Below are 25,621 nucleotides of genomic sequence, written 5' to 3' on the forward strand. Positions count from 1 at the left end.
GAAGGGGCGCGGGCGGGCCAGGGGCCGCGGGCGGCGGCGGGAGGGCGGCGGCGGCGGCGGGGGCCGGCCGGGCGGGGGGCGGGGGCGCGGCGCGGGGGCGCCTCCCGGGCGGCGAGGGTGGGGCTGGCGGGAGCTGCGCGGCGGCCGCTGGCGAGCGCGACGGCGAGTGCACCGGGCCCGGCGCCGCGGCTGACCAGAGTTAGAGTCCAATATGGCGGACACAAGGGGAAAGGGATCCCAGTTTACGTCGGGGGAGGGGGAAGCGGCGGCGGGGGGAGGGGCGCGGGCGCGGGCGCCCTCCCCCGCCGCACTCCGCCCTCCCGGGTGCCGCCGCCCCTCGTCCGGCCGCGCCCCCCGCCCGCCGCCGCGGACGCCGGCGCGCGAGGCGTGCCGGGAGCTGAAGTCCGCGCCGCCCGCGCTGCCACCAGGGCGCCCGGGGCGGAACCACGAGTCCCGTAGGGCCGCGCAGCCCGGGGCCCGCGGGGGGCGGGGCCCGCGTGACGTCAGCACGAGCCGCCGAGCGCGCCGCGGGGCCTTGTGGGCGCTGTAGTCGGCGCGCGGGCCGAGCCCGGCGCCCGGCGGGGAGGGCTTCGCGCGGGCCGGGCTCGGAGGGGCCGCGGCAGGGAGCGGCCCACGCGGGGCCGTCCCGGAGCCTCGCCGTCGCGCGCGGGTGCTACGCCGGGCGGACCGCCGTCCGGGGCCCGGCTCGGCTCCGCCCGCCGCTGCGTGACCTTGGGCCTAGCCGGGGTCCGCACGCAGGTAGCGCCCGCCCCACACTCGAGCCCGGTTTCTCCCGGGGGCCGCCAGCTGCCGCCCGGTCAGGCGCTGCTGGCCCTGCCAGGCCCAGGAAAGCGGACCGCCGCGCGACCCCCCGGGGGCCCCGCCGGCCGACCCCGGCGAGCCCCGGCCTCGGGGAAGGGGCGCGGGCGGGCCAGGGGCCGCGGGCGGCGGCCTCCGGTGGCCGGCCCTGCCTCGGTCACCGCTGGGCTCCCCGCTCCCCCCGACCCGGGGTTCGCCCACAGCTCGTGTCATCGAGTTCACCCTCCACCCGCTCCGCCCGCTGCACGGCGGCGCCCAGCGCCCTCACCCCCCGCCCGGCCCACGTAATGCGGAGTGCCGGCCTCACGCGCGCCCGCGCCCAGCACCGGGGCGCGAGGCTCTGGCGTCTCGCCCGGCGGCTCCGCTCCCCTCGCCCGGCCGCTCCGCTCCCCTCGCCGGGCTTCTTTCCCTTCGCCCGGCGGCCCCGCTCGCTTAGCCCGGCTCCGCTCGCCTCGCCCGGCTCCCCTCGCCCTGCGGCTCCGCTCCCCTCGCCAGGCTCCGCTCACGAGAAGACTTTGTCCCCAAATAAGTGCGTTTCCTCCCTGGGATTCACGAGTGCCATTCGAGAGTACTTAGAGCCTGTCATCCTAGCCACTCAGGAGGCTGAGATCTGAGGATCGCGGTTCAAAGCCAGCCTGGGCAGGAAAGTCCGTGAGACTGATCTCCAAGGAGCCACCAGAAAACCGGAAGTGGCGCTGTGGCTCAATGGTAGAGCGCTCGCCTTGAGCTGAAGAGCGCAGGGACAGCGCCCAGGCCCAGAGTTCACGGCTGGGCGCACCGAAGCCAACCCCACACCGAATCCCGGCTTGAGCCCACCAAGGGGCAGGCTATGCAGCATGCCAGTGTTTGCTGAGTGACAAGGTGACCGTCTGCCCAGCAGCTGGGCAGGGTCATCTCACTATCCACACGACTCCACTCTCCATGGTGAGAAACTGAGATTTACAGTGTGAACTGACAGAACAGTTACAAAGCACTGGCTTTGTTATGTCCCACCTGCTTGTGTCCTAGAAAACATCGTAAATTGGTGTATAATCGCCAACATAGTGGAATCGGGAGATACTAGGTCTGAAAGTGTTTAGGTTATGTGGACAGAATTCTCATACATGAAATTACTGCCTCTATAAGAGGCCAAATAGGTCGGATGCTTGTAGCTCATGCCCGTCATCCTCACTACTCAGGCTGAGTTCTGAGAATTGAGTCAAAGTCTGCCTGGGCAGAAAACCCATGAGACTTTTATCTCCAATTAGCCAGCAACAAACTGGAAGTAGAGATGTGGCTCAAGTGGACATAACATACATTACCTGGAACTCTTCTAATTTGTAGCTTTATTGGGTCTGCAAAAATAAAACTGCTGGCTCATGCCAATTCCTTGCTCCAAGCAAGGTGTTGGCAGCAGAGGTACCAACATACAAGGCACACCAGATTCTATGCAGACACTGCAAAGATGTGACATGGACATGTATAAACACTTGGGGATCCAACAAAATCCCTACAAACCCAACAAAGGTCTAGCACAAGGAGATAAAGTGCCAAAGGGGGAAGTGTCACAGAAGCAAACTCTTCAAAACTCATTAAAGATACCCACAATTTTAACTTCAGTGAACTCCAAGCAAGATTTTTTAAATACAAGCAAACATGTCTGAGCACAAAACTGAACTGCTGAAAGCGGACAAAAATTCTAAAAGCAGCCTGAGAACATATGCCCAGACCTGAAAGATGACAACAGAAAGGACACTCAACAGAAATGAAGCTATAAAAGCAATGGAGGGGTGGAGGGGTGGCTCAGTTGGTAGACTGCTAAACAATGAGCATCATCATCAGGCACTGAGCTCAAACCCGTCTCATAAAAGAAGCAATGGAATACAATGCTGCCACAGGAAAAATCTTTAGAAATGCTAATAGCTTAATTTAGTATAAAAATTAACTTTTTGGTCTATAGGATCTCACCAGGTAGCCCAGCTAAATTTTGAGGTCTAGCTAAATAACCTAGTACATTTGGCTGAAGTGCTCTGGGCTCAGGGCCTCAACTTTGCTAGGCTGGTTCTCTACAACTTAAGCCACACTTCCAAACTTACTTCTTCCTGGTTATTTTGGAGATGGAGTTTCAAGGTCTTCCCTGTCCCACTGAGATAAATGGTCCAGAGTTCAGCAGCTAGGATTACAGGTGTGAGCCACTGACAGCTGGCCCCTAGTCTTTTGGGGGGGCAGGGGGGAGGCTGCTGGAACTTGGGACCTTACTCACTTGCCATGATGTTCTCACAGCTAGTGCTCTACTAGTTGAGCGGTCTCTCCACTTTGTTTTCTGCTGGTTAATTGGAGGTAAGTCTCATAGATATTTCTGCCCCAGCCAACCCCAAACAGATCATATTCTCAGATCTGTCTCCTGAGTAGTTAGGATTATAGGCATGAACTGGTGAGACCCAAAAACCCTAACACTGTTAAACCTAAGATTCCTATGTATCACACACAACTTTGCTATAGTTTTCACTTATTAGTTTTGCACTTTAAAAAATTATGGTAAAACAAACTTAGTAAGATTGTGTGTCTGTGTCCTGGAGCTTAAACTCAGGGCCTGGACACTGTCCCTGAGCGTCAATGCTGAAGCCCAATGCTCTACCACTTGTGCCACAGCTCTACTTCTGTAAATGTACAGATAATAGTACAACTATTACCACTACTCATTTTCAGAACTTTCCATCATCCCAAATAACAGCTCTGTATCCAACCCAACTGATGTTGAGTGCTTGGACACTGTGAATACTCTGAACATTTGTGTGCAATTACCGCTTTCAATCCTTTCAGTTATTTATCATTGACACTTGCAGAAACACTAAACTTTTCCAGAGCAGGTTCACCAGTTTCTCTTTCCACAATGAATGCGGATTTCCAATTTCTACACATTTCCACCAACACTAGTTACTGTTTGACAATGCCACACAAACAGCTATAATGAGGCACCCTGCTGTAGGTTGGTTTAAATCTCGTTGTCTAGTAATATGCAAAGTGAGGAGTATTTCGTGTTTGCTGTGCTGGAAATAGAACCCAGGCCCCTACATATGGCAGGTAGGCATTGTATCACCTAGCTGCACCCCAAACTCTTCACTGGTACCTCTATTAAGGCTCACTCCTGAGCCCGTGGTGAAACTAAATTGTTCTATATATACACCATACCAATGGCCTGCAGATAAACTTATATAGTAGTTCTATCACACTTGCATTTTCATATGACCTATTCCATGAAGTCAGGTGTGAAATTTTCCAGTTAGTGCTCAAGTTTGTCAGGTGCCAGCAGCCCACACCTACCCTGGAGCCGCACAGTGCTGCTGGAAGAAGCCCCAAGTAGGAAGCGTAGTGCACATGGAACCCATGCTTATCCCAGCACACAGGGATTTCTGGGCCTAACCTATGGCTCCGCTTTACACATGGCTTCTCATGTGCTAACTCCTATACAAGCCGTGTTCCACCACAGGTAGACCCCACCAATAGGAGGGAGATGTGAAGTATACACCTTGACAAAAAGCAGATTCTGGTTCAAAAATCAAGTGAATGCATGAGAAAGATTTTTGGTTCAAATTAATAGTTTATTTCCATCTTTAACACTAGCAGAGCAGTCCAAAACAGACTGATGTCCATGGGCATAGTTAAATGTAACAAAGAGTTGAACTATATACACTGATTGAGGAAAGGAAAAAGATTTTTTCATACCAACCTTTTCCTAGTTTGCACTTTCTGATTAACACCTTCTCCCCAACTTAATTTAGAATGAATACAACTATGATCAACCATGTAAGCTGTTTTAAAAGATTAAACATAAAAAGTTTTAAACAGGTGTTGCCAGGTGTAGAGGTCAACTGGCTGCAGGGTTTCCTTGGCTCTGGGTACCACTAGGACACAACAAGAGCATTTCATGAAGCCCAGAGGGAGTGAAAGAGCCATGATGTCCAAACAGAAGGCAGACCTGCACCGTGAGTCACAACAGGAGCTGGTGCTCCTTATTATTTTCACTCAAACAAACTGGAAATAGGTCAAACAGTTAAAAAGAGAGGATGGAAAGAAACTTTTTCAGAGGAAGGACACTCCTTCAGCCCCATTTAAAGTGAATTCTGTGCTGAGTCCCTGCTCCTTCAGAAAGGTACACTGAAGGTCAGTTATTGCTAACAAAGCCCCAAGGGGGCCTGCTCCCACCTTAACAATGTTACACCCCAAAGGCTGTTGGTTTGGCTTGCTCTTGAGAGGTGTGGCGGTGGGGGCTAGCTGGCCCTCAAGCCCTCTCCGCTGTAAGCTACCCCATGCCTGGTGCTCTCTGAGGCAATAGGACACCTTGACACCTTCCAGAGAACCTGAGGTTCCCACACCTGCAGAATGGAGCAGAGGTTTATGCGGCCTGATGGGGAGAGAGAACCACCATGCCTTGACCAAAATATACGGCGCAGCCCAAAGGATCAAAACCCAACTGGCCAGAAGAGCAGCTTCTGAAGGAAGGAAGGGAGGTAAGAAAGCCAAGTGACGCGTCAGGTCAGGTGGCCAACATCTATTAATGGGACGACAGTGACCTGGGGAAATGCATGGAAAGTGAGTGGCTGATAAGGCCACAATCACTGCCACCAAACTCTCGCTACCTACATTTAGGCAGATATTAGGCAGTGGGAAAAGACTAGAGGACTTGTGGCCCACACAGGACTTATTTTATCAGAAGAGAGGACATCCAAACATGTGACTGCCCTATTGGCCTTGCATGTCCTGTGCCAGGTGAGTAACTTTGGAACATGGTTAAGGTTCCTGAGAACAGTTGGTGAGCAGAGATGGGGTGAGGTGGGCACTGCTCCACAGGCCAGGCTGGGTTGTGAGGACATTAGCAGTGCTACATCTCCTGGGCAGCAGAAGAGCAGGTAAAGAACGGGCTTTATTGCACTCTCTTGTTCTTAGGAAACAGGATGCCCTGCAGAGAGGTTCTCTTGATTTGCAGAAAACACTGCACATCAATGGTAAGGTCATTGAATCATGGGTCACCTCTGACTCAAGGGAAGAAAGAACAATGTCCAGTGGTTAGACTGGGCCAGCTGGCACATGTCTGGCTGCATCACTGTGTAGCAGACTGGTCGACTGGCAGATGTGTAGGAAGGTCCTGCTCCCAGGAGAGCTGCGGCAAGTGTTCCCATGAGAGAAACTTCTTGGCAAATATGTGGCTCCGGAAAGAGGCTCACCTCAATCATGTCTGTCTCCTTTTCTCCCACTCAGGGATAGGACCACTCCAGAGGAGCAGAGAGGCAGAGCGGGCTAGGAGTGCCCCTGGATCCAGCTCCAAAAGCATCAAACAGGGTAACAAGAGGATCTGAGGGGGTTGGAAACCAAAGAGCAGTTTTCAAACCAGTTGTTGGTTTTGAAACAGTCATTTTGAGCTCAGGAAACTGGAGGCAGTAGCATGTGTAGAGCCCAGATGGCTGTCTGTCCATTGTTCTCTCCTGAGCAGATCTGACCATTTCATATATAAATGGGGTGGTACCGTTTGTGGCTGATCTTTTTCCTACAAGTTGGGCAAGTGTTAGCATTCTTAAGGGAATCACGGAGGCACTGGCTGCAGAAGACATGGCCACATTCTGTAGAAACAATCAGACGACCATTCTGCACAATCTAGAAGACATTAAGAAGGAACAGTCTTCAAGTTTCTTCCCTTGTTAGAGGGTTCTACACCCCACCCGTTGCCGAGATTACCACTGAATGAGTAAAAAGGGAACAGGGCTATAGCCCAAAGAGCAGGAGTGGTCTACACAACCAGTCTCAGTCAAACGAACCACTGTGGTCTCTGTTCAACAACGAGTTTCTGGGTAGAGGCAGTGGAAAAGTCATTCAGGGCCTCAGTACACACCAGACACTTCTGGCTGGACCATCACAGGGGACATAAAAAGCTGCTATACACGCACAGGAAGCGCAGGGCACACGGACTAAAACTGAAGTCTACAGGGCCCAAGTGAAACGGGCACACACTTCTCTCACACACAGATTTACAATAAGCTATGTGCCAATTCAGGCACAACTACAAGTAGGTGTAAAATCCCACCTTAGGTGCAGATCTTGCCTTATCTGCATTTGTCTCTGTTTTTAAACTCAGTGAAACAGACGAGAGCCGAAAGGTTACTTACCTCAGAGTACCCATCCATGCAGATTGGACAACTGACAGTACCGGAGGGCCTAAAATCACAGGGCTTCACTTCAGTTTCTCAGTACATTGAGACATCTGATTCCACCCTCCAAGTGGCCTTCATATAGGCCCCTTAGCTTCCACAAGGCCCCCCTCCGCTGGCATCCTTACCAGGGGCAGCCAGCTGACTGTCTCAAGGGAACAGGGCAGATGCCATGAGAGGAAAGACAAGAGCAAGGGAAGGTGCGGACAGCTGAGACACCTTGTCCTCCCCACCCCAGCCACAAGTTCACTGCACACCCACCCCAACATGACTGCACACCCAGGTCATATTAGAAGTGAACAGGCCCAACCCTGCCTGGACAAGCCTTCTAGAGCAAAGAGCTCACACAGGTGCTGCATGCACTTTTCTATAGCCTGGCTTCCCACCCAGTACAGCAACAGAGTAAATGCACATTGATACCTGGGGCCTGTGGTCCCCTCCTCCCTCGCGCCTCTGGGAGTGTGGGTGGTCACGTACACATCTCTGTCCCTGGACAGCTCCTCATCATCGCTGCTCACCACGCAGCTGTCCGCATGGTCTTGGCGCAGCCTTCTTGCATTCCTCCTTGGCCGCCTCCTTTCTACGGTCAAAGTGACATGTTCAGGGTGAAAGCTTCCCACACTCACCATTCTCACCACCCACCATAGAGTCTTTAAGGACCTTTCCTCCCTGGGATCCCTAGAGTGAACATGCCCACCCTCCCCACCCCACACTCTAGCCCAGAAGGCCCTGAACAGCTCCAAAAGATGCAAGCTTGTCTTCCAAGGAGGAAGCCTCCACTGATGCTCCAAGCTGGCGCCTGCGCTGGCTAGCTGCCTCAAGATCAGACTGCAGCTCGGTTTCTTCAGCAGGGCCCAGGGGACTGGTGAGATGGGCCTGGCCCAGGCATGTTCCTGCCTAGAGGTCTTGAACTCTTGAGGATGGACTAGCAGGGCCATGACTTAAGCCAGTTCTCTTGGAAAGTGGAGATGAGCCACTCACCATCAACGATCTTTTAAGGAGGAGAAAAAGAAGAGAAACAGATCAATTTGACTTAAGTAAGTAATGGACACATTTCTTCTAATTCTTCTAATCCTCTGCAGCATTCTTATTCATCCCTGGCCTGTCCAATCTTGAGGGATTAAATTGGCTGTGAAACCAATTTAATTCTCCATATTAATATATGAAAGAGGAAAGTTTGCTTATAGTTTATAGTCTCAAAGAGCATTCAGGAGCTGGAATGTGTTTTAGTGTTAGAGTGCTTGCCCAGCATGCATGAAGCCCTGGGTTTGATTCCTTAGCACCAGAAGTGGCACTGCAGCTTGTGTGGTAGAGCGCTAGCCTTGAGCTGAAGAGCTCTGGGACAGCACCAAGGCCAAGTTCAGGCCTCAAGACCAGGAAAAAAAAAAAGGGGGGGGGGGGGGCGGCTCAAGGAATGTTGTGAAAACTGCCCTGGATTTGGATGGAGATCTATGCACCAACTACACCAGTGCATTTTACCTATGGGATGAGTAGGTTCTGGAGTAACTGGCTGAAACCACCTCAGTTTTAGAATGGTAGGTTGTGGGGCCTGCACTCTGGGCCTAGATGCTGTCCCTCAGCTCTTCAGCTCAGGGACTTCTACCACTTGAGCCACAGCACCCCTTCCAGCCTTTTCTGCTTATGTGGTGCTGAGGAATGGAACCAGGGCCTCACGCATGCAAGGCAAGCGCTCCACCACTGAGCCACCTTCCCAATACCTAGAATGAATATCCATCTCACACTTTCCTGAAGCTGATCTAAAAGTCACCATGGACATAATTCATTGGAGACTCTGACCCTACCAGGTTTCTATGGTTTATTGAGCTTAGAGAAACACAATTTCAGACTTAGGGTTATTTCTACAAAAGGAATCATCAACTAATAAATCAGTATTTGGATTATGATAATCAACAAGTAGAGAAACAAAAATTCCTAGAACTCCAAGGATATACAAGGAACTGCATTCAACTAAAACACACATAAAATAGGCCTTAGCAGTGACCACTAACATCTAAACCTACTTCTTACCTCAGAAAGTTACGGCCCAGCTTCAGGGAAACCACTGGCTACATGGAAGCCAATGTCCCCTGAGCCCATATGCTCTCAGTCTGCTCAATGGCAACATGAGAGCCTAACAGCTTCCTTTTTTTCCCCTTTGTCTTGGGGGAGGGGAGGCTTTTTGAGACAGAGTCTTACTATGTAGCCCAGGCTAGCCTTGAACTTATGATCCCCCTGACTCTACTTCCCAGATACTGGGATGACAAGTGTACACTACCATACCTGGCTCAGCACAGTGGATCCTATTTAACCAAGACCAGATTGTGTCTGCAAAGGCCCTCCCCATCCACACCTGTTTCACATTCTTTGCCTCCTTCCCCTCTTTGGTGCCAGTACAACAGCTTGATTGAATCAGGACCTCAAACTGAGTCCTCTTATCTTTCCTTAAGACAGGATCTTGCTTTGTCACCCAGATTGGCCTCCAGATCCTCCTGCCTCAGCCTCCCAAGTACTGGGATTGCAGATGTATACCGCAACAGTTATTTCTACCCATGTCTTCCTTCTGAGTCTTGAAACCTCACAGTATAACACTACTCTACAGTTCTTAGCCAAGTCTAAGCTCTATTTGTGTTTTGTCCTTGTTCTGACAGCCTGGTGTCAATCACTCATGGAAATCCCAAACCACTGAACATCCAATATAGACTAGGCTACTAGCAATCTGCCCCCAGTACTAGTCCTACTTGACAACACGTGCCACACACATACTCTGTCCAAGGGGCCTTTGCTTTCATTCAACAAACTGTAGTAATGGCACGTGGCTGGAAGCCAGCCAAGGAAAGAAAGTCTGTGAGATACTTAAGAGTTAACTACTAGAAAATTGTAAGTGGAGCTGTGGTTTAAAGTGGCAGAGTGCTAGCCTTGAGCAAAAGGAGCCCCAGGACAGCACCCAGGCCTCAAGTTCAAGTCCCACAATGGACAAAAACAGAAACTGCCTAGGGGGAACCCTCAAGAGTCAAACCTGCTGTAGACATCAGTAGTCAATGGGGATAGCCAGGTTTCCAGACTTACAGATAGAGCGGCTCCATACCATGGGACCTAACCTCTACTTTCCTCTGACCATGCCAGGCCTCAGTCCCTACAGGCTGCATAGAGGACACACATACCTTACCAGAGAAACAGCTGTTCTGAAGGGAGGGGACAGAGCCACCTAGACTCGCTATCCCTGGAGTCAAGACACAGCTAAAGCAGCAGGTGGCAAGGCAAGCACCTGCTTCCCTTGGGGCCATGTTAACTGGCAACTGCTTCTGAACTTAAAGATTTCCCAGTGGCACTGTATGCAGGTGTCTCACACCTGTAATCACAACTACACAGGAGACTGATACCTGAGGATCACAGTTCAAAGCCAGTCCAGGCAGGAAAAGTCTGAGTCTTTGGCTCAAGTGGTAGAGTGCTGGCTTTTAGCAAAAAAAGCTCAGCCCCATGACTGGCACCAAAAAAAGAGCAAATACTCCCAATTTCCTTCAGCTGGAAGTACACCAACACACTGGGTATACACGAGGTGCCTTGTAATTGAAAAACTGATTTCTTTCATTTCCCACAAGATTATACCGCCGACACTGGCAGCTTATCACCATTTTACAGACAAGTCAAGCAACATGCCCATGATCATAGTTCACTGGTGTAAGTGGAGGAATCGGTGACTAAGGAGACGTGGAGCCTTGAGATCCTCCACAGATCATACTTGTGCCTCGTGGTGCAAAGACCAGGGTCACAAATACCTACTCTACAGGCAGCAAGCCCACAATGTTCCTGAACCTTTTCTCACTGTGGGCTCCAGTCATCCAACATAAGATCCCTTGGGGCACAGGGTAGGACCCTGACCAAAGACCTGTAACCACGTCATCAGCTGACGATGCCAGCCAGAGACCCACACACAAATGCTTACCACCACAGAGTCATTGTGAGTCAGGTCGACAACCACTGGTTCCAAAGATTCACAGGTGAGGTCCACAATTTCATCTCCACCTTCAAAATAAAGCATTTCCACAAGTTTTAGGAGAAGAGTGAAAGTACATTTCCCTAAGTTTGATTAATACGATTACAAAATATCAAACTAAATATACCAATATCAAACTAAAATATTCCCAGTGCACAAAGTGCCTAAACATAAATGCCCCTTTTCAGAAGTGACATCCGCACGTGCCCCTCCAACATTTTCCTGAGTATCGTTTTTCACAAATGGCCAGGGCAGCAATTTCCTAAGTTCAGAGAGAACTGGGGAGAACACCTTAAGCCTCCCTCCCCTGATTTCTCGCGTGCCTTCCAACTTGCAGAGAACAAGATGAAATGTATTGGTCCCATAGAATCCCATCCTGCCAAAACAGGCTGGGCCAGTATGGACACAGAATGGGTAGGAAGGACATGTACACTTGACAGATAAGAGGCAAGGACAAAGTGCTCTTGCCATTTTTTGTTTCTTCCATTAAAAAAAATGTTTAGATTGTTGGAAACACTTAATAGTCTATCGTTTGGGGACAAGTGACTTGTAACGCATTCAGTATACTCCCTTGTACTAAAAAGCTCAGCAGAAATAAAGATATCATAGATATCCACAGTAATTTTACTTTTAAAAAATTTTTTTAAGAACTGAGGCTTGAACCTTAGACCCAAATCGTGCTTGACAGGCTAACACAAATGTTTTTGCTTGTATTCCTTATTGGGGAGTCTCAATAGCTTTGACCTCGAAATCTTCCTGCTTCTGCAAATAGCCCAGACAAAGAGCATACACCACTATATCTGATCCAAATTGCCTCCTCCATGAAGAACGCCTGCCATCATTTACTTAGCTATTCTTTTTCCCATAGATACAATTCTTGGGTCTTACAAAAGCAGCACTCTAGTGGGCAGTTGAGTACACCTATTTTCAAGACTTCCAAAAATCATCAACTGAGAATGGTACCACCTTTGAAGATGGAGAACAAGAGTCCTAGCTTCTAAGTGAAGAAAGAGTGAAAGCTAGCTGGGCACGGTGGCGCTTGCCTGTAATCCTGGCTACTAAAGAGGCTGAGATCTGAGGTTGGCAGTTCAAAGCCAGCCAGGACAGGAAAGTCCATGAGACACTTATCTCCAATTAACCATTAGAAAACCAGAAGTGGTGCTGTGGCTCAAGTCGTAGAGCGCACTAGCCTTGAGCTGAAGAGCTCAGGGACAGCGCCCAGGCCCAGAGTTCAAGCCCCATGACCGACAAAAAATAAATAAATCAGGTCTGCTGTTCAAAACAATTTTAACATATGCAGAGGAAAGTGATTCAATTCAGGCTGTATGACCATGTTGCTAGACAGGTAAAGGGGGAAAGAAAGCCTAATCTGGCTTCTGCCTAAAACAAATTTAATGCTGGCAACTGCCAATTAAGTTTGCCTTCTTGGAAGATTTTTTTGTCTTAATGAAAACCAGAAGAGAAAAGCAAAGCACTTCATCAAGCTAAGGACATTGGGAATAAAATTTGAAAATTACAGAAGGTTAAAAGGCAAGCCTAGGGGCTAGGAAGGTGGCTCAGTGGTAGAGCATTTGCCTTGCATGCATGAGGCCCTGGGTTCGATTCCTCAGCACCACATAAGCAAAAAGAAAAAAGCCGGAAGTGGCGCTGTGGCTCAAGTGGTAGAGCGCTAGCCTTGAGCTAAAGAGCTGAGGGACAGCGCCCAGGCCCAGAGTTCAGGCCCCCTGACCGGACCCAAAAAAAAAAAGAAAAAAATGGGGGGGCAAGCCTAGCTGACTAGCTGCTTCAAAACCCATAAAGGTGCTATGGTGCTATGGAAACAGCTATGCTCAATGCAGCTTTAAGCTGTTGAGTATAAGACTGTATGAGTCTTATAGAGACAGTGGCAGGAGCTTCTAACATCTAACTTGTATGTGGCCATCACCTGCCACACCCACAGCTAAGTGTTTTGTAGTACAAACTCAACTTTACCCTGTGGGCACTATTATTTATCCCCTTCTGCAGGGAAAATATATTCAGGCAGGCCATGCTGCTGGTAAATGAAAGCAGGTAAGCACTAGGTCCCTGCGTGCTCTCCTACTGCACCAAGTCCCTGCAGTCTTACCAGTTTCCACAAGTTCTATGGGTTCAGCTTCCAAGGAAATCTCAGGGGTGGCAGCTGCTTCCCGAGTTCGCTTCTGTGCTTGTCTAGAACTTACTGACCCACCACGACGCTTTCTCTGAAGAGTATCAAAGGGAAAGGGAAGTTACAAGAGTTCCAGAATTACAGTGTATCAGTGAAATTAAGAGTCAATATAGAACTGACTCAACTAAGATCTTAATAGCAATAAAAAAAAATAATAGGTCAGTGAACCAACCTCAAGTTGGGTAAGATCAGTCAGGCTTAATGGTACATGCCTATAATCCTAGCATTCAGGAGGCTGAGGCACAAGGATCTTGAACTCAAGGCCAGCCTGAAGTTCATAACAAGACCATGTGTTAAAACAACCAAAGCCTTTGAGATTCAGGCTAGCTGTGGTAGTACATCCCTATCCTAGCACCTGGAAGGCTGGGCCAAGAGACTTAAATTCAAGGACAGCCTAGGCAACCTAACAAGACACTGCCTCAAAACATATTTCAACAAAGTGGGGGGGGGGGGGGGCGGGGGGGCACCCCGCACAGATATGTTAACTCTGTGGTAGAACACTTGCCTAGTGTTAAGGTCTGCCTAGGTGACACAGGTTCTGAGTGGAGACTTATGCAGAAGGCAGAGTCAGGGCTTGCATGGCACGGGGCAGACCTTACACCCAGCATGTGAGACCCTGCTTCCTTCTCCAGTATTACAAAGACAACTTTTAAGAAGCCTTCAGATTTGAGAATGAATACTTTCAAATGCTTACAAAAAGAATTTCACAACACAGTGACAGTCTAGTGAAAATCTTTTACTACACTCTCAGTCTGTCAAGAGTATGTGACACATCCTCTATAGAAGCCTTAGTCAGTGGACATTCTGACCAGATGAAGGCTGCAAACATCTCCCTTTAACCAATCTGTCTATCGGCCTGAACCCATTCAAGCCTTCCTTACCGAGCATTCCTCTCTCCTATCTATGGTGCAGACTGACACTGACAGTGAACATGCTACCAGAACTACATTCCCAACCCCTTTGGCTTCTTAACTAAAGCATTATGGGGCAGAGGACCAGCCTCACCTATACCCTCCAGCCTTCTCTTCCTTCCAGTTTCTATTTACTATGGAAAACTAGTCTTCCTTTAGGAAATATGACGTCTAATCTCTAGAATGTTAATATTAGAAGTGTGATTCACTCTCTAACTCTCAAAGAGGATCAAATCTTTCTTAGCAAAACTGCCTGGCAGAACCCATCCACCCAACCAGTCCCTACTAAAGAAGTCAGCCACAGAAGCCAGGTGATAGTGGCTCACGCCTATAATCCTAGCTACCCAGAAGGCTGAGATCTGAGGACTGCAGTTCAAAGCCAGCCTGGGCTGCAAAGTTCATGAGACTCTTATCTCCAATTAACCACCAGAACACTGGAAGTTGCGCTGTGGCTCAAAGTGGTAGAGCATTTGCCTTGAGCAAAAAGAGCTCAGGAACAGTGTCCAGGCCCCAAGTTAAAGCCCCATGACCACCACCAACAAAAAGACAGCCATAGGCTCCAAATCACGACCATTCCCGTGAGGTCTTCATGCCATCCCCCCTTCAGTTAGAGACACTTTCCTGCCTAGACTGGCAGGACCTCAGAGCTCAGCCTCCTAAGTAGCAAGGATTCAAGACTCGAGCTCTTGATGCTTGGCTTTCTCCATTCCTTTTAATATGCATTTATTTGCAGCCTGATATGCTGTCTCTTCCCTTTCTTTTGGGTCCGGTCGTGGGGCCTGAACTCTAGGCCTGGGCGCTGTCCCTCAGCTCTTCAGCTCAAGGCTAACGCTCTACCACTTGAGCCACAGTGCCACTTCCAGCTTTTTTTTTTCTTTTTGCTTATGTGGTGCTGAGGAATCGAACCCAGGGCCTCATGCATGCAAGGCAAACACTCTACCACTGAGCTAACTCCCAGCCCATGCTGTCTCTTCTCTTGGCCAATTCCTTCTGTTTTCAAAACCTACTTGAAGGCTGCCTCCATCTTGAGAACTCTGGACCTCCTCATCTAGCTCTGCTTCCTAGGGACAAGGAGAAAAAGCCTGTCGTCTTGGGGTGGGCTGGATAGATCCTCAGTATCTGCAAACCCTGTTAAGGCCACACCAACTGTGCTGTGACTGAGGTCTACAGCTTTCCGTGAGAACAGCCCATCTAACCATGATCATGGAAAATTATACCAACCTTCCCACACAATCTCATAGAGGCTATATTGCTCTACTTGTTCTGATCCAGGCTTGGTAGAGCTTAGCTTCAGAAATAAAACTCCCTACAGGCAAGCTAGGGGTACAATCTGCAGACAAAGGACTTAGGTAGGAAGGCCCTTGCCCTTTAAAGAGATGGGCAAGACAGAAGTGCACAGGGAATGCAGGAAGAAATGAAGAGGCTCAGGACCCAAGGAGGCAGACCTGACAGAATCCCCATGTTGTTCACCGTGGAAGCTGTCTGGCCTCAGGCCCAACTCTACCTCTCCCACCTTTGTAACACCATTTGCACACCTCGGAAGCATGAGAGAAGAACTTTTCTCTATTTAGTTTTTCTGTTAAGGAACTCAATGTATCTCACAAAACTTGGGACCAAGGTTAAAGTTATGGTGTAACTTAGGGCACATGGAAGGGAGAGTTTTCCAAGTAAGGAGTCAACAAGGGCTTACAACCTTCTGGCACTCTATAGAGTTCAACGGACTTTTGTCCACATCTGCATTATACCGAACTAGAGCTGTCCCCCTTAGCTGCGATGAAAGTGTGAGCAAGTACTGACTGATCAATTTTAATCACTGAATGTAATCTTGTTATATAGCACAGACTGGTTGATCAGAATACTGTTTCTAATCCTCTGCCTTAATGTGCTTTAAGCTACATGGTAACTGTTACTGAATCCTGAAAACAAATTTTACAAGTTGGTAAAACATACCGTACTCATTGTGTTCTTTGGCTCCAACGTATAGAAAAGCAAGTTATACCAGGGTTTGCGGTGAAGTCAAATGTTTTCAACTTCTTGTGTCCACTGGTTACTCATCCTCTGGCTTACAAAAAATTTAGAGCCTAATAGATTTCCAGTATCTTCAACTCCTGAAAAATAAAGATATCAACTTGATAAAGACACTGCCGTATGTGCTTTTAAATCCTTCCTGAGCAAAGCCCCAGCCCATCCTGACCTCCTTTCCGGCTGCTGCAACCCTAGAAGAAGCACTGTGATAGTTTCTAGGTAAAGACAAACCTCCTATGGCCAAGCAGAGTCCAAGCCCCTCCCCTGTGACTTCATCATTACCCTTCAGACAAGAAAAAGAGGCTGAGGAGACACAGCCCTGCATTCTGAAGCAACACAGTGAGGTTCCCATTATCCCTCAAAGACGTACAAAACCATTTAGACCATACCCCATATCCACCATAATCTCTGGGTCCTAAACAGTACCTTATGTCTGGGTATACTTCTGTAAAAATGTGGGGTTTTTTTCTCCTACATAATTACTTAGCTCAAAAGATAAATACATTTGTCAGGAGAAGCATGACTCCATTCTCCTACCTATGATTCCTATGTTACTGAGATTACAAAGGTCAACCACTATTCCTGGCTTGTTTTATGAGATAGGGTCTCATTAACCTTTTGCCCAGGCTGTTCTGAAATTTCAATTCTCCCCAATCTCCATCTTGTAAGCAGCTGCCATTACAAGTAAGAGCCATTCTATTTCTGTTAAGAGCTCATTTATTTTTTTCCAACAAAGCTACTGTGGACCCTTACAGTGTCTATCTACTCCAACTCTCTATGGGAATGTTAACATATCTGCCATATGGACATGAAAGTGCATCTCACACAAATGGTTAGAAAGTGTTAGGCAAGCAGGAGACAGGGAGGGCTGTTAGACTGGAATTAGTTTCCATTACCGAGAGCAAAAAAGGGAACCGTTAGAAAAAAGGGTAGAGGCTGGGCACCTCTAATCTTAGCCACTCAGGAGGCCGAGATCTGAAGACCAAGGTTCAAAGCCAGCCTGGGCAGGAAAGTCCATGACACTCATCTCCAATAAACGACCAGAAAACCAGAAGTGGCGCTGTGGCTCAAGTGGTAGAGTGCTGGCCATGAGCTAAAGAGCTCAGGGACAGCACCTAGGCCCAGAGTTCAAGCCCCAAGACTTAGCCCCCACCCCAAAAAAAAGGAAGGAAGAAAAAAAAAGGAAAAAAGGAAGGAAGGAAGGGTGGAGGACATAAAAGATAAACTGAAAGCTGTTCAGATGAGCAGCTTTTGGTTTAGCCCAGGCCCACAACAAGAACAGAATCCTCAAACCCATCAGGGCAGGCCTGACGAAATTATATGCTGAGAATCCGGAGACTGCAACCCCTCAGTTGACTCCACCTATGATTACCAAGCAACACAGGTCTCAGATCTTGTGCATTTTCCCATGGAAGGATGCTCAGGCAGAGGCCGCTCTTTGTAGCAGTTATAAAGCAGTACTTCTGAGTTCAGAGTGGTCAAATGAAGGCTATCTTAAAGAACTATATGGATCCCAAGTTGGAGGCCAGTACGTACTACAAAACAAGACTCTGTCACAAAAGGGATGTATGTGTGGTTCAGTGGTAGGGCTAGCATGTGTGAGGCCTGAGGTTCAATCCCAGTACTGGGGGACAAAAATTGTCCATGAAGTTTCATTTCAAAGCTTTTTTTTTCTATCAGTCGTGGGGCTTGAACTCTGGTCCTGGGCGCTGTCCCTGAGCTCTTCAGCTCTACCACCTAAACCACAGTCCCCTTCCTCAAAGCTTCTTAACCAGAGTCACATCAATAACTACATCTTATTAGTACTCAAGAATATAAGCTTCTTACCAAAAGCGTCAGTGGCTCACACCTGTAATCCTAGCTACTCAGGAGGCTGAGATCTGAGGTTCGTAGTTCAAAGCCAGCCCTGGCAGGAATGTCTGTGAGACTGTTATCTCCAATTAACCACCAGAAAACCGGAAGTGGCACTGTGGTTCAAAGTGGTAGAGCACTTGCCTTGAAATGAAGAGCTCAGGGACAGGGCAGCACCCAGGCCCAGAGTTCAAACCCCACAACCAACAACAAAAAAGAAAGGTAGGAAGGCCAGCATGTGAGTCCTGTGTATCTGGGTGTTCTCTTTTTTGTTTTGTTGTATTTTTTTGTTGTTGTTGGCTTCAACTCCGGGCCAGGGCGCTGTCCCTCAGCTCTTCAGCTGAAGGCTAGTGCTCTACCACTTTGAACCACAGTGCCACTTCCGGTTTTCTGGTGGTTTATTGGAGATAACAGTCTCACAGACTTTCCTGCCAGCGCTGGCTTTGAACTGCGAACCTCAGATCTCAGCCTCCTAAGCAGCTAAGATTACAGGCATGAGCCACCAGGGCCCAGCTTTGTTTTCTTCTTTAATGTAAGAAAAATACCTCTTTCACCTTGAGCTATATTCTGGAACAGGCTGAATCAAAGTGCCCACCCCAAAGGCAATTCCCACAGCTGATTAATTCCATAACTATATGCAGGTAGTCAAGTGCAGCTACTGCTCCAGAAACTACCCCCTGCAGAAAAAGCAAAACCTACCTAGGTACAAGCACCTTAGATAAAATGATGGTGTTTACATACCTTCTACTAGATCACTAGGTTACTTAAAATGTCTAGTACACTGTAAATCCTATATATAGTTGCTCTGCTGTATCCTTTAAGAAACAATGAGAAGGAAAAAGTCTGTAGGTGTTCAGCACAGGACGCGCTTCCCCTGCTGCTTAGTATTTTCAGCCCTTGGTTGAACTGGCATTGAACCACATAAAAACACTTGCTCATGATATATTCTAACTGAAGAGATTTATATGTAAATGAAGTAATAAATATCTATCATATTAAAATAGTCAAGGGTCATAGTTCTTACAGGTTTGAGTAATACTAATGAAAGTAAGACAAACCTTCAATCCCAGGAAGAATTTCAGAACTGTTTCTGGCTCTCATCTATTTCCGGAAAAGACTTGGTAACATACAGCTAATCATAACTGCTCTGTACAGGATTCAGAGGAGGCTAAAGAAAATGGGCACAGATGTAATGCCAAGGCAGCCTGTACCATTACTTTCTCCTAAAAGCAGTGTGGGAACCCTGAACAATGACCTACCCTGAAGTTTTGGGGTACTGAGGATTGAACCCAGGACACGGCACCTAATAGAGGCGCTATGCCACTGAGCTACACTGGCAACCCCACTAGAAGCTTCTGTCACCTTTGTGGGGCGGTTCTGGGTACTATCTCTGAGCATTTATGTTCACAGCTAGCACTCCAGTGCTTGAGCCACAGTTCCACTTCTAGTTTTCTGGTGGTTAACTGAGATAGATATTGCACAGAATATCTTCAGTAACTTTCCTGCCCTGGCTGGCTTTCAACTGTGATCCTCAGATCTCAAGACTCCTGAGTAGCTTGGATTACAAACATGGGCCTTAGGCACCTGGCCTCCCCTGAAATGTTTGCAGGAGCTAGATGAATTTGTCAAAGCAGGAAATGGCACACTATGTGTATAGAGGAAATAAAGCATGTTTTATGCTGAGTAGCTGGGCCTTTCATTTACTTATCTTAAAAAGCTTGATGAAACCTCCATAAGCAAGCAGGCCACAGCTAAAATCCCGCTGAAAGGACCATGAAAGCTAAGTAGCTGGGCTCTTGAGAGCCTGATACAAACAATTCCTTGGAGCCAAGACCAAGGGTAATATAGAGAGGAAACCTTAAGGATCCAATAATGCACTGAGGCCAAGAGGCAAACCAGTGCTGAAGGACATCCTCCCTGCAAGACCCAAGGTCAGCAGATCCTAAGACTACAGGCCACAACACTCAAAAGGGCAGGCCCTAGGTTGATGGCAACCTAGCATGAAGTTTAGCCTGAACCCAAGATTGGGGTGGTGGGAAATGTGTGGAGCAGTTGTCAGAACCCTCTAGAGCTAGTTCTTTAACCCACAGCCGCAGCAGTGATACACAAGAACCCTTCAAGTCTACTTGGAGGAGTAAGAAGAGGCTTCTCAAACAGCACTGCCCAAAAACTCCTCAACTCAGATCTCCTCTGGGACTGTTAGATCCATCTGCCAGCATGTTATACTGTTAACAGAGTGCTAGCCACACTCAATCATCTAGGATAAAAACAATGAGATCCAGCTCATGCTTGTGACCAGAAAGACAAGCCCTAAAGCAGATTCTCTTCTAGGATCTCTCAACACAATCTGGGAAGCAAACTAAGTCAAGAGCCCCAAGGAAAACAAAGAAAACCAAGCTTGTCTACAACAGCAATGCTAAAGAAAGCAAAAAGGCTTAGTGGAAGAGCAAAAAGCAGTGAGCCCTAGGCAGTTAACTTTCCTGGGGTAACTCAAAGGCTCCAAGAGATCTAAGAATACCACAGTGTCAAGTGCTCTGAAAGATCTGCAAGGATTATGGTTATTGCCCAGACTATGGTCTTTGTTTTCAAACCATCCTCTCCTCCCCAGCTTGCACTGTCTGACTTCATCTCCCTTTACAGCCAAGCAATCCGTACAAAACCACCTCACCACACAAACATCCTCACAACCTGAGAGAAAATGGAGTAAAGGGGCAAAATACTCAAAAGCTGGACCCCCTCCCCCACATACACACAAATAGCTACAACCACCCTGTAAGAAAATAATTATGACAGCTGTATGCTTGCTGTGGATATAGCTCTCACTCAAAAGTCCAACGAACAGGTAGTGGATATTCAAGGTGAATAAACCAAGCTTTTTTTATGGTTTTTTTTTTTTTGTGTGTGTGTTGTTATTTTGTTTTTTGGGTCAGTCGCAGGGCCTGAACTCTGGGTCTGGGCGCTGTCCCTCAGCTCTTCACCTCAAGGCTAGCACTCTACTACTTAAGCCACAGGGCCACTTCTGGCTTTTTCTGCTTATGTGGTGCTGAGGAATCGAACCCAGGACCTCCTGCATGCAAGGCAAGCGCTCTACCACTGAGCCACCTACCCAGCCCCTGAACCAAGTTTGTGGACTGGTTCACCTAATTTTCTGTTGTCACCTAGTACTTGATCAAAATGCCCAGTAAACTCCACTTCCCCAATGGTTCTGTCTATATCAATCCCACTGGAACAAACCCATGCCTTCAAGCATTCCAAACAGAAACAATTAGTTTCCTCCTGATATCCTGGATGTCAGTCACCCACTCCAGATTCTTCCCTACTGCAGGGCCACAAACTGATACCTGCAAAGGTCCCACCAATCCCACCTCAAAGGTCCACTTTTTATTCAGACCAGTCCTGATGTCACCAAAATATTTCTTCATAAATTGTAAACCATGGCCCTCTTTCCCTAACAGCACTTGGCCACACATGTAATTAAATAAGGACTTTTTTTCCATTAAAATTGTAATCAAGGGGCTGGGAAGGTGGCTCAGTGGTAGAGCACTTGCCTGAGGCCCTGGGTTCGATTCCTCAGAACTACATAAGCAAAAAGAAAAAAGCCGGAAGTGGTGCTGTGACTCAAGTGGTAGAGCGCTAGCCTTGAGCTGAAGAGCCGAGGGACAGCGCCCAGGCCCAGAGCTCAGGCCCCACGACCGGACCCAAAAAATAAATAAAATTGTAATCAAGCTCTCAGGTGAAAGATATGGGGGGAGGGGAGAGGAGATACACTGGGGAAATGGCTAGGTGTTTTGAAGGGAAAAAAAGAATTTCAGAGATGACAGAGAAGGTGCCTTTACTGTAAAGAAAAATGTCTACCAACAGGAAACAAAGAGAAACCTAAGAAACTGCAAAACGGACTCAAAGTGTGGCTCAAGATAGAGCACCAATTAGCACAAACTGAGTGCCCCCCCCAAACAAAATTATCTTGGGAGAACAGCCAACCCAAAGCACTTTCAGGATTAAGAGACTAGAACAAAGAGCTATCCAAAAGGTACTTAGAGGTGGGCTCCACTGGCTCTTCCCAACAACCCCAGAGCTTTAAGAGGCTGCAATAATATTGAAATCAAAATGCAAAGCCAGGGTAGGTGGCTCAGCACCACATAAACAGATAAAGTGGCTTGTGTAGCCTTGAGCTGAAGAGCTAAGGGACAAGACCCAGGCGGGAGTTCAAGTTCCAGCAACAACAACAAAAAGCTAACCCAAAAAAAAAAAAAAATACAAAGCCAGTAGTCAGCTAATCTCAGTCCTCAACTCCCAAACAGGAAGTGGAGACACAGCTCAGAGGTAGATTAGCAGAAGTTAGTGCTCTTCAAAGCATTTATAATCAGACCCCAATAGGGGATCTGATTATCCCCTAATTTGAGGACAATAAAAGATGTAGATTAGGCCCCACAGTGGCTCAAGCCTTTAGCTACACAAAATGCTAAAATGTGAGGATAATGGTTCAAAGCCAGTCCAGGCAGGCAACTCTTATCTCCAATTACCCAGAAAAGGCTGGGAGTGGAGCTGTGACTAAAGTGATACACTTGCACTGAACAACAGAAAAAAGGGGGGGGGGAGCTAAGGGAGGTGGACACGTGGACACCGTCGAACAAACGCGCGCGCACACACACACACACACACACACACACACACACACTTCTCTCTCAAGGATGCCAGGAGATAAGCTACGTGGACTAAACCTGAACTTAATGTGGGAGCATACCAAAGACCTTCTTTCAAGTCTGATCCCGACTCTTCTCCATTCACCTTACCTAGCGCTTCTATCTTCTACATCTCAACCGCAAGGCCTTCCTTTCTCTCACGACCTCAAAATAGAAACAGGAGTAGAAACAAAGAGCTCCTTCAGCTCTGCGGCAGGCAGGGCCTGGGCGGACCGCGTCCCCCCGGGGCTGGCCCCCGGCCCCGGCCCCGGCCCCGGGAGCGGAACGGGGCGCGGCTGGGACTTTGGGGACACCCGTGAGCACAGGTCACAAAAGGCCAGCGGCGGAGATCCTCACCAACACGGCTCACCCTGTCCGGCCTCGGGGTGGGGTGGGCTGGAGCGGTGTGCAGCGCGTCCCCGGCGCAGGGAGGAAGCGGGCGCGGGGCCGGGCCGGGCCCCCCGCCGCCGCCGCCCGCGCTCCGCGGGGAAGGGCTGCCGGAAGCCGGCCGCCCGCCCCGGCCTCGCCCGCTCCCGGCCCCGAGGGGGCGGCCCCGGGAAGCCGCAGGCCTCCCCCGGGCGGAGCGGGGACGCGCGCACAAAGGAGACGGCGGGAACAAAAACCCCGGCGGGCCCCGAGCGAGCGCCGCTCCGCTCCACCGTGACCTTGGCGGCGCGCGGCCCCTCGCCCCGCCCCGGCCTCAGTTTCCCCGCCCAGGCGTCCGCGCGAGCAGCCACGCCGAGCCCCGGGCGGAGGCCGCCAGACTTGCGCGGCCTGGGCCGAGTCCGGGCCCCGGCGCGGACGGCGCGGCTGCGCGAGCAGAGCTGGCCTCGGCCCCGCAGGCGCGGCTCGAGGAGCGGGGCCCGCCGCGCCCGGCGGCCTCGGCCCTCGCTCGCGCTCCCTTCCCTTCTCCGAGCCCGGCCTTACCTGGGGCTACCCCAGTTCCGCAGACCGCCGCGAGCGAACTCGAGCGAGGGCAGCGCCGCGGAGAACCGCTCGAGCACGACTCCTCCGCCCCGGAGCAACCCACTTCCGCTCTGCCGGCCTGGGCTCTGCCCCGCCCCGCGCTCGTCCCCATTGGCCTCCGCCGTCCCCACGCCCGCGGCCGGCCGCGCCATCCTCAATCCTATTGGGTAAGGGAACCATCTATTAACATTTTGAAATGTGCCTCCTTCCGGTCCCGCCCACACACGCTCGCCAAGCCCCCTACTTCTCGCGAGAGCGGCTGCCGCGCAGCTCCGCCCTCGAGACTCCGGCTCCCGGGTCCGGGGTCGTCCGCCGCCGCGGGCCGCTCGCGGGCCCCGAGCCTGCCTCCGTGTCCGGGGCCGGCCGACGGCGCGCGCCTGCCCTTCCCGGAGACCAGGCCAGGTCCGCACCGCGTTCCTGTGCCAAGCCCATTTCCTTCCTCGCCACCTACCGGGGAGGACGGCCCCGCGGCCGGGGGCTCCGGGCGCGACGGCCCTGGCCCTTCCGGAAACCCCGGGGTTCCCGGTGCGGGCCCCGGCGCCGCGCGGCCGGAGGGCTCGCGGGCCGCGCGCCGCCCGCACGGTGGCCTGCGCTCTCCGCGAGTGCGGCCTCCGTGGCGCCGGGGGTGTGGGGCAGCCGGGGCCCCGACGGCGCGCGCGCGCGCGGCGCAGCTTTGCTTTGCTTTGTCCCGGCTGACCTGCACTTGGAGCTCACCTGTCCCAGCCCCGCGGGTTGCGGTCCTGGGCCACCATGCCCACCTGAATAGCTTACTTTGATGTGGCCATACTACGTGTCGGATGGCTTGCCGCTCAAGGGTGGAGGCCTGGGTTCCAGCCCCAGAAGGGACAACTGTAGACATGAAATACGCCTGTGGTAATTAAACTCTTGGTGAAAGTAACTAAATGCTTTAAAAAAAAAAAATCAGCTTGCATGGTTATGCCATTTAAAATGCTCTGAGCCGGGCGGCGGCGGCTCTCGCCAGTCAGCCTAGCTACTCTGGAGGCTGAGACTCTTATCTCCAATTAATCACCAGAAAACCCGAAGTGGCGCTGTGGCTCAAGCGGTAGGGCGCTGGCCTTGAGCTGAAGAGCTGAGGGACAGCGCCCAGGCCCAGAGTTCAAGACCCATGACCAACCAAGAAAAAGAAAAAAAGAAGTGAGGACTCCAGGGCCATGTGAGGCCCATATTCTGACCGGGCACAAGGCCACTTCTGCACCCTACTGACCAAAGAAAGGCTCAATGCCAGGCCAGGTCGGAGGCTGGGGACACGGATTACACTTTTTTTTTTTTAATTGAGGTTGAGACTAGGTAACCCAGTCTGGCCTCAAACTCCAAAGTGCTGGACTGCAGGTATGCACTACCAGAACTGGTAAAGATTCCAGCAGCTCTTGGCTACTTTTTGTTCTCTGTTTTCTAGTTACTGAGTGTTGAACTCAGGGACAAACTCATGGGCATTTTTTGCTCAAAGCTAAACACCATTTTCCAGATTTTTGCAGATTAACTGGACATAAGAATCTTGAGGATTTGTCTACCCATCTGGCAGATCTCAGCTTCTTGAGGATTAAGGGCGTGAGCCAGTGGTGCCTGCTAAGACTCCAACTGTCCATGAGAAGTATGAAGTTACAAGGCAAGGGGTGAAAATAGAGAAAAAGATTTTGCCGTCACTCTATTATACATGTTATCAACATAATCCAGTCCTGCTGCCAGTCAGGTTTGTGTGGAGCAGGCAAGGCCCCAGTGCTCCCCAGCTGGCTCTGATGGACTGGATGGGGAAGGGAACCTTGTTAACTGCCGGGAGCGTCCGGGGCCTACGGGGGTGTGCGGAGGCTAGCCTAGCCAGGGAAAGGCGAGCTGTGCCTGCCGCCAGCGGCCCGGCTCACCGGCCCACTGTAGAAGCTGGCAGAAAGGACGGTGACTGGGAGGCGGCGCTCACACCGCAGGCTTGTCCTCAAGGCTCCCGCTCTCCACGGCAGTCTGGCGCTCTACCCATCGTTACCACCACGTTC

At 50.2% G+C, this 25,621-nt stretch overlaps 1 protein-coding gene across 2 annotated transcripts; it reads right to left on the reverse strand.

Annotated features, from left to right (window-relative positions):
- Positions 1-4,882: 4,882 nt before the first annotated feature.
- On the reverse strand, positions 4,883-23,669 carry Rnf4 (ring finger protein 4). Of its 2 annotated transcripts, XM_042670976.1 has the most exons (8): positions 23,577-23,669; positions 16,042-16,199; positions 13,100-13,214; positions 10,945-11,024; positions 7,983-7,992; positions 7,422-7,581; positions 6,960-7,008; positions 4,883-6,450 (listed from the first exon to the last, which is right to left on the reverse strand). In XM_042670976.1, exons 2-8 carry the CDS (start codon positions 16,048-16,050, stop codon positions 6,301-6,303), a joined length of 573 nt encoding a protein of 190 aa, XP_042526910.1. In that variant the 5' UTR covers positions 16,051-16,199; positions 23,577-23,669; the 3' UTR covers positions 4,883-6,300. The 2 variants fall into 2 exon arrangements, with proteins under 2 accessions (XP_042526910.1, XP_042526909.1); XM_042670975.1 differs by lacking the exons at positions 7,983-7,992; positions 10,945-11,024; positions 13,100-13,214; positions 16,042-16,199; positions 23,577-23,669 and having other exon boundaries at positions 7,422-7,976.
- Between the last annotated feature and the right edge of the window lie 1,952 nt (positions 23,670-25,621).

Source organism: Dipodomys spectabilis, unplaced genomic scaffold (assembly GCF_019054845.1).
Source record: "Dipodomys spectabilis isolate Male_0828 unplaced genomic scaffold, ASM1905484v1 ptg000594l, whole genome shotgun sequence".
Taxonomy (NCBI): domain Eukaryota; kingdom Metazoa; phylum Chordata; class Mammalia; order Rodentia; family Heteromyidae; genus Dipodomys; species Dipodomys spectabilis.